Source organism: Oryctolagus cuniculus, chromosome X (assembly GCF_964237555.1).
Source record: "Oryctolagus cuniculus chromosome X, mOryCun1.1, whole genome shotgun sequence".
NCBI lineage: Eukaryota > Metazoa > Chordata > Mammalia > Lagomorpha > Leporidae > Oryctolagus > Oryctolagus cuniculus.
The window spans coordinates 52,570,655-52,583,290 of NC_091453.1; the positions used below are offsets into that span (position 1 = coordinate 52,570,655).

At 39.1% G+C, this 12,636-nt stretch overlaps 1 protein-coding gene across 4 annotated transcripts in view; it reads right to left on the reverse strand.

Moving 5' to 3' along the window:
- The window catches only part of HDAC8 (histone deacetylase 8), a 256,056-nt gene that overhangs the window by 168,834 nt on the left and 74,586 nt on the right, over positions 1–12,636 (reverse strand). For all 4 annotated transcript variants that reach the window (XM_017349748.3, XM_008272803.4, XM_008272804.4 and 1 more), the window contains exon 5: positions 5,334–5,446. In XM_017349748.3, coding sequence (XP_017205237.1) covers positions 5,334–5,446 — 113 coding nt within the window. The remainder of the gene's footprint in view (positions 1–5,333; positions 5,447–12,636) is intronic.

Below are 12,636 nucleotides of genomic sequence, written 5' to 3' on the forward strand. Positions count from 1 at the left end.
GGGGCCTCTTTGACAACTTGTTCTAAAAGGTGGGGAATGGTAAGAGCTCAGAATCAAGGCATTATTAACAGAACTGAATAGAGGAAAATGGCACTATCTTAGACATTTTATGTTTTGCTTTGTTTTGTTTAAGTGGTTCCACATAACTTCTTGAGTTTTTTTCAAAGAAGTACAATATGATAACCCTTTGAAAACTATGACCAATACAAGCATTAGGCATTGTATAGAGAAAATTTAATTATAAAGTATCTGTCACTAATACAGATTTGGTTATAAATGCAAGACACCCAAAGTCTCATGTGTTCTGAGTAATTTATGGTACAACTTTCTGGCTAAAACAGGGAAGGCTGAAAATACTCATGGTCTTGTCTCTGACCAGCAGTTTTTTCAAAAAGATTTTATATATTTATTTATTTGAAAGGCAGAATGAGAGAGAGAGAGAGGAGACAGAGAGATCTTTCTTTCACTGGTTCACTCCCCAAATGGCTACAATGGCCAGGGCTGGGCCAGGCTGAAGCCAGGAGCAGGGAAATCCATCCAGGTCTCCCACATGGGTTCAGGGGCCCAAGCCCTTGGGCTGTCTTCCACTGCTTTCCCAAACATATTAACAGGGAGCTGGATCGGAAGTGGAGCAGGCAGGCTGGTGCCCATATGGGATGCCAGCATCACAGGTGGCAGCTTAACATGCAGCACAATGCCTACCCCATTAGCAGCAGTTTTATAATGGAGATTTAAGGCCTAGAGAAAGGTGGGAGGGGGGAACTTTTCTAGAATGGGGTCTCCTTTTCATTTAGACAGGCTAAAAAATGACTAGAAGCCTGAGAGATACAAGCTGGGATTGAAAATAATCCCCACAAGCCATTCATTCCTTCTACTGATAAACACACTGTCTACCACCACCCCTTTCCTCTCAGAATCATATATGAACACAGCAGGATAAGCACTTGGTAGAATGGAAGGACTATTAGCAAATTAAGGTACTATCCTCTTTTACACTTCAAACAAAGAAATTGTCTCTGTGTTTGCTTACTGTTTTCAGTCTTCATTACAGGCCAGTGGAGACCTTAAAAAAATACTAACTCTATTTGTATATAACAGGTATGTTTGAATTTCCCAAGCCTTATGTTTTGCCCTAGGGAGGAGGCTAAAACCAGTTAAAGGCTGCAGGTACAAAGCATGAAGTAAACAAAATAAAAACAAAGTAAATGAAAATAGCATTTCAACTTAGAAACTGAAGCATAGACATGAAAATCCTGACGATTTATCCTAATCCAGAAATATTATACCAGTGTACACTTCAACCATTCCTGTATGAGAGTTCCCATTTTCTCACACTTTGACTAGCATTGGCTATTATTCTTTTTAATCTTAGGCAGAAAGAATATTCTTGTTCTTATTTACATTTGTTTTTTTTTTTCTATTCAAAATTTATATTTATTTTTAGTTCAGGAAATTGTAATTGACAAAATACCACCTATAGTCACACTGTGTTCTTTGTGAATGTGCTCAGAGGCCCCAGAGCACTTTGGCATGGGGTAGATTTTATTTTATTTTATTTTTTTTTTTTCATGGTATGGTTTTTTTTTTTTTTTATCTTTTATTTAATGAATATAAATTTCCAAAGTACGTCTCATGGGTTACAATGGCTTTCCCCCCCATACCGTCCCTCCCACCCACCACCCTCCCCTTTCCCACTCCCTCTCCCCTTCCATTCACATCAAGATTCATTTTCGATTATCTTAGTATACAGAAGATCAGCTTAGTATACCTTAAGTAAGGATTTCAACAGTTTGTTCCCACACAGAAACATAAAGTGAAAAATAATAGATGATTTTTTTTTAAGTGTGTTAGGCACATTATCATGTGTGTAATGGCCATTTGTATTTCTTATCATGGGAAATAACATTAGCATGGTTATAAAGCTATACTTAAAAGAGGAGGTAGGCAGATAAGTAGAGGATATGGACTTGGTGTGAGAGAGGAGAGTGCTTGGGTTGATGAAAGAAGGTGAAGTTAGGGTAAGAGTGGCTAGTGAAGCCACCACAGGATGCTAGCTATGGAATCGTGGGAGATTTAAAATAAACCAAATGTGTAAGAATTTGGGGGTGGGGCAGGGGTCACTGGAAGGGAGGTGCTGAAGAGGGGAAATAAAGTGAAATGAAACACACCATAAAAGTTGCCTAAAACAGGAAACTCTAAATGGTGTAGAAATAACATTACAAATGGAAAGAAACGGTTTCGGGTGACAGTCTTCTATGGTTCAATAGAGCTGATTCTATTCTTGAACTCTGATACTAATTATCTGAATTTTATAGGCATTCATTCATTCAACAAATATTTTATTGAACCCCTACTATATGCATGGTACTTTTGGTTCATGGCATTCTATGAGACAGAAAGAAGTAAACAACTTCATCACTGCTCTGAGAAACTTAAAGTTTCTATGGGAAGAGAAGATGCAGACATATTAAATAATTATGTAGTATTATAAGACTATATAAGTATATCTCAAATCATGATATAAGCAATACACTTGAGAGGAGGAAGAGAACATGGGCTAGAGTGGTCAGGGCAAATGCACTGCTGTTGGAACTTGAGTGAATAGGCAAAACTTGGAGATGCAAAAGGAGGTGAGAAAGCAAAACTAGAAGAAAAGGGAGGCAAAGTTAGGGAGACGGGAATAGTTAGACATGTCATGGAGATAGAGATATACGTTTATTGAGTAGGGTAGCTGGGCAGCAAGTAATGAGATAGAAAAAAGAGGATAGGCTTGTTTGAGATAGGCCTAGAAAGGGTAAAAGGAGAGAAGAATTCACCTTGAAGACCACTGTTTTTTTTTTTTTTTAAGATTTATTTATTTATTTGAAAGTCAGAGCTACCCAGAGAGAGAAGGAGAGGCAGAGAGAGAGGTCTTCCATTCACTGGTTCACTCCCCAATTGGCAGCAATGGCCGGAGCGGCGCAGATCCGAAGCCAGGAGCTAGGAGTTTCCTCCAAGTCTCCCATGTGGGTGCAGGGGTCCAAGGACGTGGGCCATCTTCTACTGCTTTCCCAGGCCACAGCAGAGAGCTGGATCGGAAGTAGAGCAGCTGGGACTAGAACCGGTGCCCATATGGGATGCCGGCGCTTCAGGTGGCGGTTTTACCTGTTACGCCACAGTGCCCACCCCTCTTTTTTTCTTTTCTTTTTTTTTTTTAAGGGAAAGAGTTTATTGGGGGAAACCGGACAGACTGGAGGGAAGGGGCGAAGAAGGAAAAGAGGGAGAAGGAGAGCGTAAGAGTCAAGAGAGAGAGGGGGAAAGAGGGAAAGAGAGAAATAGAGAGCCACGTATTCAGGAACAGGTCCTGTTAATCCCCTTTGCTGGGGATTGGGCAGGGAAGTAGGAGCAGTGAATCCCATTAGGGTGGGTGTGGAGCTAACACCGGTGGTTGGGCCATGGGGTCACCTGGCTTCCAGCCATGGTGGTGGGGGCTAGAACCTAGGATGGTGAAGACCACTTGTTTTTCAAAGTATAGCCTGCAGAAAAACTGAGGTGTTTCTAAAATGTAGAACCACTGGTTCCATACCTGATCTACCAGATCTGAATATCTGGAGGGTGTGGCCCAGCAATGTTCATTTGAAAATAACTTTCTAAGGTCATCCTGATGCACATTCAAGTTTGAGACCATTGCTCTAGGCCAGAGATCAGCAAACTAGCTACATCTTAGGCTTTCCAAACTAATTAGAGTCTCTATTGCATATGTGTATGTATGTATAAGATATAAGATTACACACACACACACACACACACACACACACAACCTTTTAGAAATAGAACCCTTTACAACCATTCAGAAATAGAAAAGCCATTCTTAGCTCGCTAGCTATACAAAAATAAGCCATAAGTCAAATACCACCCCCTGTTTTAGGCAATAAAGAGCTCTGAGCAAGATGTATTCAGAACTGGCAGAGTATTCAGAAATTTAGAGAAGACGGTTATCAAAGTTGTATTGTTGGCTGTTTTAACCATCCTGTCTTCTCTATGTTCCCTTTAATTTTATGTCACCATTTCATGGTAGTGTCCATGTAAGTGAAGCTCCCTGAGAGGGTTCTTCCCAAAATTTCTTTCTTCTTTTTCTGTTTTGGTAGCAGAACTAACCCTACCCTCAGAAAGATACTATTCTTTTCCTTGGTTATGCCTTGATTATGTTAGTTTGCCTTAAAAAAAAATCCTACAAACAGGGAAGCAGCTATTACTGACTTAGACAAGGAGGAGAGATATCCTTAAGTAATAATTTACTGACTAAATAAATAGAAATACTATGTATCACAGATAGGATTTCTTTTTTTTTTTTTTTTTGACAGGCAGAGTGGACAGTGAGAGAGAGAGAGAGACAGAGAGAAAGGTCTTCCTTTGCCGTTGGTTCACCCTCCAATGGCCGCCGCGGCCAGCGCACTGCGCTGATCCGATGGCAGGAGCCAGGTGCTTCTCCTGGTCTCCCATGGGGTGCAGGGCCCATGCACTTGGGTCATCCTCCACTGCACTCCCGGGCCACAGCAGAGAGCTGGCCTGGAAGAGGGGCAACCGGGACAGAATCCGGCGCCCCGACCGGGACTAGAACCCGGTGTTTCGGCGCCGCAAGGCGGAGGATTAGCCTAGTGAGCCGCGGCGCCGGCCACAGATAGGATTTCTTAAAGAAACAGAATGTGACAACAGTGAAGGGAGTTCTATGTTCTAGATGGAAACTATATAGGAGGGTTAGATAAATTCTTTCAGTGGAGTCCACTACGAGGGGATTAATGGGTTAAGACAAAGTGTTGAGAGATTCTGTTTTGTAAAGTTAGGGAAAATGCCCTGGGTTTGTGTAGGATCAAATATTCTAGCAATACAGAGAAAGTGGCACAGATTCTAATTACTACATGAGTTGGTAGCCTATTGATTAAAAATTCAAAATGTTAGTTCTTCATATTCCCTTACTATCTTGGGAGAAGAATCAATGAGAAGAGACAAGACTGTCAGTTCTAACTACAAATTTCTCTTAGAACCGATGGAAATGACCTGGGGGAGCTTCCCGAGCTCAGGAAATATAGGTAAGAGTTCCACCTCTTAATATTCTCTACTGGAATGCTTTACTATAAGAGAAGAAGTGGGAAAATGGTAGGAGCCGGCTTGTGCAGCATGGCACAAATTGCATCAGTTAGAGGAATCTCTGTATTATCTACTTAAAGAATCTTCAATTAAGAAAATTTCAACTGCAATAGGCACTTCTCCTTGTACCAGTTGCCTAGAAGTAGCTTTACTTATCAAAACCGGCTGTCCTAGTAGTGAAGCATCTTTGAAACTGGAGGGCTTACCATCTCCATGGTGCAGATCCAAATCCACATAGAGAATACGGTCAAATTTCCGTCGCAATCGTAATATTCCCAGGACAGCATCATTGAGATAACAAAAACCAGATGCTTCATCTCTGCAAGAAAACAAGTTGCTACAGCCAACAGCCAGAAAGCAATCCAAGGGAGTATTTACAGCCAAGGATCTAACCCTTGAGATCTAGTCTTTAAAATTCCCCATTCTTTTAAGAAAAATAAAAATCTACCTACAAAGATTCCATATTAAATGACTCAGAATGATCAACGAATGAAGTGTTTTGGTAAAGTAAATATTCAGGTTGATCGGTAACATTTTCCATTCAATATCCCACATTTTCAAAGCATTAGAATATTTTAACTGTTTTGAGCAAGACAGAATCTTACTCTGATGATTCAGGAATCACTTGCAAAAATGGGTGGTACTTTGGGGTCATCATGACGAACACAGATTATCACTTATAAGACTTTAAGAAAGCTAGACTCCGGAAAGGCCTTAACGACAATCTTACTCAGCCCAGTCGAAAGATGTTGGAGCCTGAACTCTCTGTCCCGATCCTGTGGCACAACCTAGAAGTTTTTTGTTTGTTTTTGTTTTCAAATGAGTTTCCACACTTGTTACTCATAAAAGCTGAGTATAGAATTTACAAATGCATAACCTCCAAGGCAGCATAATGTGGTTGCCTTTCTGTAAATGTAATTATTAGAGTGCAGAGTAAAGCAGCCTTTTCTTATTTTTTAAGATTATTTATTTGAAAGAGAGAGAGGGAGAAAGAGAGACAGAGAGAGAGAGAGTGAAAGAGAGAGTGAAAGAAAGAGATCTTCCATCATACTGGTTCATTCCCCAAATGGTTGCAACAGCCAGGTTCAGGCCAGTTTGAAGCCAGGAGCAGGAACTCCATCCTGGTCTCCTACATGGGTGGCAGGGGCCCAAGCACTTGGGCCATCATCCACTGCCTTCCTAGTTGCATTAGCAAGAAGCTGGATCAGAAGCGGCATAGCCATACTTGAAACTGGTGCTCTGGTGTTGGATGCTGGCATGGCAAGAAGTGGCTTAACTTGCTGTGTCACAATGCTAGTCCCTGAAGGAGCCTTTTCTATTTTGTTTCCTTCACAAAATTTGTTTTTATGGACTTCACTGGTGTCTGTAAACTTTTTTTTTCTATTGGTGATACTGTGTCACTTTAACCTCTTGTCAACATTAACCCACTCTTATATTACATTTCCATTAAGCCTTGCTTATTAGATATAAAAGCACATTCTTTTTCATCAAGAATGTTTTATAATTTATTTTAAGGCTTCATTATAAATGCTTCAGTTCCTTTTGCTTCCACAGACACTCCAAATATCTAGCCCATTTTTTCCTAAGTTCACTCTGAGATTTTCTTTGAAACAGAATTCTAGGCATGAGCAACATTTAAAATGGTCTCTTTGCTACTATGAGACTATAAAACTTTCTAGTGCTTATACAATTCATAAACTTCTTGGTGAAATTTCTTCCATTAGAACAACTTATATTCTCTGCAATAGCCTTGTTCACAGACTGAATCAATGAGAGAGGTACATTGGTGGGCAGGAAGTTGGTGAAAATGTCATTAAACATCAGCTTTGCATCAATAAGGTGAACTCAGCAATCATCTATCCAAAGAAGAGCTTGGCCTTAGGTATGCAAATGGGAAGAAACCAATTAAAGAAAAGGATTTGTCCATCCATGAATTCTCTCTAAGTAAGAATATGTGTCTTTTAAAATTCTTGGAGGCAAATGCTATTTTCCAATTTTGTTAAGATTAGATTTTATAAATCTGCTGTCTTAGCACATCAAGCAAGAGATAATCTGTCCTCCTACTGAACATCAATAACCTTTGGATAGATGGGACAGAACATTAAGTACTAGGCAAAACGAGAAGGGAGATGGGGAGGAGGAGGAATACAAATCAATACAAGATATAGTTCCTTCCCTCAGTGAACCTACATTTAAGTTAGGAAAGACAAGTCATAAGTACAGAAAAATGAAAAACAAAAAAGGCAACCAGAAATAATGTGGCATATGAAGGAGAAAAAAGAGGAATTTTATAGACAAAATTGACAAAGTAGGCTCATCTCATTGACAATATTGAACTTGATCTGAACTCTGCTTCTGGAAAGCAGTGTTGGTTAAAGAAACTCCTTACCCTTTTAGGTTCCCAGAAATGGTTAACCACAAAGGACTACATTGCTCCAGCACATTCCAAGATCAGACTCATCCTCATCTTTCCTCATGACTACCATACGACTTTGGGATGATTCTCTTGTTTATCTGCTTCTATAAAACTACTGGTCCCCTTCCTTTCCTTTAACATGTTCCTAATGAACGTCCTCCTTATGTCAGTAGCCTGGGTAATGATGATGATAATGTCTATATTCAGAGAATCTTTAATGTATCATTGTGTGACTGAATGATATTTTCACCTCTGGATGGGATTTTAGATCATAAAATCTCTTAAATAAAGGAGCTCTCTTCTCATTGGCTTACAGAAATAAGTAAGCACTTAGATAAACAAAATATTCCTAAAATTCCTAGAAATTGAACTTTCAAGATTTTCAAGGTGCTAAAAAAAGTATGCCTATAAAACATATCCAAATGTTTATTTTTATTTTTTGACAGGCAGAGTGGACAGTGAGAGAGAGAGAGAGAGAGAGAGAGAAAGGTCTTCCTTTGCCGTTGGTTCACCCCTCAGTGGCCGCTGTGGCCAGCGCACTGCAGCCACTGCACCATGCTGATCCGAAGCCAGGAGCCAGGTGCTTCTCCTGGTCTCCCATGCAGGTGCAGGGCCCAAGGACTTGGGCCATCCTCCACTGCACTCCTGGGCCGCAGCAGAGAGCTGACTGGAAGAGGAGCAACTGGGACAGAATCTGGCACCTTGACAGGGACTAGAACCCGGTGTGCCGGCGCCACAGGAGGAGGATTAGCCTAGTGAGCCGCGGCGCCGGCCAATACCCAAATGTTTTAAGATTTCAAGTTCACATACTTTAGGTAAATCTTTGGCAGATAAGGTTAATTCAGTAATTTTAATTTATTAAAACCAACTACATCTTTTCTGATTTACCAGTGAGGGGTGTGATATACAGGTAGATTTTTATTGTCCTTGGACAGTTTCTTCCTAAATGTATAAAGCTTTACTGATTGCATGTGCTAATATTACTTCTAAAATGTTTAAGATTATGAAAAATGTAAATTTGTTTAACCAGATTGAGTCATTATTCTGACAAACTTGATTTCAACCATAGTTATGTCTTGTAGTAAGTACATCAGCTTAATGACAACTTTTAAGATCGTTAGGCAACTGAAAACTTCGGGCTGATACAAAATTGAATTAATAGATGAATATTCATTAGTTAGCTAGATAATTTATAAGAGAATACTGAAACATTAATTACTACACAGAATTTTGGGTTACATGCTTTTGCTTCCTATTTTCACATCCCACAGATATATTTCTCCTTCTCTATATAGATATATGTATATATATATGTTAATGAAGGTATTGTTTTCAAAATTTATTTTTTACGAGGCACAGAGACAGACAGATCTCCCAGTCACTGGTTCACTTCCCAAATGATGTGCAATGACCAGGCTGGGGCAGGCTAAAGCCAGGAGCCAGGAATGCAACCTAGGTCTCCTGCACGAATGGCAAAGGATCCAAGTACTTGAGAAATTACCTGCTGTCTCCCAGGGTATGCATTAATAGGAAGCTGGAATTGGGGATGGAGCTAGAACTTGAATCCAGGCCCTTTGATATGAGATGTAGACATTCTAATAGCCAGGCTAAATGCTTGCCCCAAAGGTGTCCTTTTTTGCCACTTAGAGAAGTTGTACCATAAAGGATGTATATGGAGACAGAAAGTTGTAGAATGTTCACAAAAGCAAATTTTATTTATTGAGATCAAAGTTAAGGTTTGAATCTTATTCAAAAGGTTTTCAAAAAGAACTTTGTTATCAAATACACTGATACAAAACCAGAATTTGGTTTTCTCTGGTAAAATGACAAAAGTGTTTGAATTATTGGTCTGTTCTTGATGACAGGTTGTAAAGATTTTGATTTATCTTCTGAGTAATCTTTCTAGATAACAAAGAGCCTGTGTCTTACCAGAGTATCTTCTATGCCTTATGTCGACTTTGCTGTGTCCTTGATTATTTAAGAAAGCAAAGTCTTCTGGCTTAGGAAAGAACTGAGGTTTTTCACAATCATGTTACTTCCAATGTTTACTGTGGAAAACTTTTAACATCCCTTTGGTAAAATAGAGAGTCAAATATTGTTTTTTTTATTAATGCTTCGTCCTATCTTAATCAAGTCTCAGAGGGCCCATGGAAAATCACAAAGGATTTGTTCACTTGGAAAAAGTAAGGTACTAGTAAGAATTAGGTTTCTTTGACATGTTAGTATTCATGAATTGCATAGGAAGACTTGTCAAATCAGAAGGGATGCTCTGCCTTCCCTAGGTTAAATTAATATAGGTAAATTGTTCTTAATATTTATAAAAACAGTTTGAAAATTGTACACTGTGGGCCGGTGCCGTGGCTCACTTTGTTAATCCTCTGCCTGTGGTGCCGGCATCCCATATGGGCGCTGGGTTCTAGACCCGGTTGCTCCTCTCCTAGTCCAGCTCTCTGCTGTGGCCCGGGAGGTCAGTGGAGGATGGCCCAAGTGTTTGGGCGCCTGCACCCGCAGGGGAGACCAGGAAGAAGCACCTGGCTCCTGGCTTCGGATTGGTGCAGCGCTGGCTGTAGCGGCCATTTGGGGAGTGAACCAACGGAAAGAAGACCTTTCTCTCTGTCTCTCTCTCTCTGTAACTCTGTCGAATAAATAAATAAAATCTTTAAAAAAAAAAGAAAAAAAATTGTACACTGTATGGGAAGTTCTTATAGATGCATCAAGACCCTCCTTGGTCCTGATAGGTTTCTATCTGTCAGAGTCCTTGGGCTGTTTTGTCTGATATTAGAAACTACAAGTAATGTGCTTTCATTCATAATTGCATTTTTTTTAAAAAAATGTTAAGCTAGTCTCAACTTTCTTCTTTATTTTCAATTTAGTAACTTCCTGGTCAGTAATTTTCAGTTGATGATTCATGTTACTTACCAATATAAACTTCATTGATATATAGATGTTTAAGGCCTATTCTGGATTACTGAATGTCTTTATTTGATATATTTTTGGTATTTTCTAACTATATGCTTGTTACACTCACAGTGTTATGTCAGGATTATTATGTCTACTTTCTTTTTTTCTCTGTGAAGGTTATGTTCATACACTTTTATAAATTAGGTATAATATCTCCTCTTTTTTGAAAATAGGGTTAATCATTATGTTTACAGATATTTTGTCTAAAATTTTTGGGGGATTGGCTTTTATCTTATTTTGCATGCCACAGAAACAACTACATTTCCTTGTCAGTTGCATTATTATTCTTGTAATGAACTCTTGGATTTTTACCTTTGAAAATGATCAGTAATAAGGTAACCACAGCTATTGTAAGTCTTTTGTCATCTATAGATAGCTTTTTATGTTTTACTCCGATGCTTCCCCAAAAGCACTTGCAATCATCTACAAGCTAGAGGGCTTCATCTTCAACAAAGAAGGACGTTCTGGAAGCCCTGTGGAAAGGAACTATGCCTGGCACTTTTGTGTCCAGGCTTCTGCTGGGATAACTGAAACAACTCTGAGACCACACCAGTGAAGTCAGGATTTTAAAAGTGCTAGTTGAGTGAGAAGCAGGTAGGTTCGCAAAACCACTAATCTAAGGGTGCGTGGAACAAGAACTAGTTACATAGACCTGAATGGACTGATGAGGAATGACTGTGGGTTTTGTTTGGAATATTGCTGATGATTTAATATTCTAATCTTGGCTATATAAGGAACCCATCTGTATTCTCTCTTAACGCTATCTGTAACTCCTAACTATTTAGTAGATGATGTCGCTATAAAGAGAAATGAAACATTTGCAAATGGAAATATTATTCTCCCCACTTGAGCTCTTCAGGATTCAGATCTCTTCATTGAGTATTCTTATTTTCACAGCAACATAATCATCTGCATAACTAGAATAAAGATCTGTCTATCCTTGTTACCTTGTCATTACCAAGACCTTTCCTAGAATGTTGTATTTGTTAATGACGCTCAGTGAATCAGATATGATTAGATACTTTTGAGGAAGTCAGGCTGATTCTATGGAGCCAATGCATACAAAGTCCTCTTGGGAAAACTAGGCTGGCACCAGCCTTAAAGTGTTCCCCGCCTGACAAGTGAGTAAAGAAGGTTCCTTCCTGGCAGGATCCCTCAGAGACTTTGGGAGCCTCTAACAGAGGGCATTTCTCCCAAGTTTATAGGTACCACAGGTAAAATATTCTTAACTTGGCTTCTTAGCCTTAATAAGCTCTTAAAATTCCAAAGGGAGATTCCTTATGAAAACTTTCAGCAAAACAAGCTAAGAAGCTCTATATGATAAGTGACCATTCTTGCTGTGCTTATGTAAATAATCAGACTAAATCTAATGAGACTTGATTTTTATTTTGAAATGTTTTATTGATATAAAATCAACTATTTTAATGTGTACAATTCAGTGGCATTCAGTAAAATTGACAATATTGATCAACCTTCACACAATGTAGGTCCAAAACATCACCTCAGAAGAAAACCCCATACTCATTAAGTAATCATTCCTTATGCCTTTTCCTGCATTCCCTGATAACCACCAATCTCTGTTCTGTCTTTATGGATTTACCTATTTTGGTTACTTCATATAAATGGAGTCATATAATATGTGACCTTTTCAGTATGGATCCTTTCACTTAACACGTTTCTGAGGTTCATTCACGTGTAGCATATATTAGTACTTCATTCCTTTTTTTATGGATGAATAATATAGTCTCAGTCTCTCTCTACCCCGCCAATCCCTCTATCTCTCCTTCACACACACACTACATTTTGCCTATTCATCTATTTCACCTTTTTTGCTATTGTGAATAGTGCTGTTACGAACATCTTTGTACAGGTATTTGTTTGACTCTGTTTGCAATTCTTTTGGACATAAATACTTAGGAATTGAGGCATTAGGTCATATGGTGATTCTATGTTTAACTTTTGAGGAACAATCAACCTGTTTTTCACAGTGGCTTTTACCATTTTATACTTCTGCCAAAAGGGGTACAAGGGCTCCAATTATTCCATATCCTCACCAATAACTGTTTTCCAGTTGTCTGTGTGTATATCTGTGTATGTGTGTGTTAAAGCTAGCAATCTTAGTATGTGGGAAG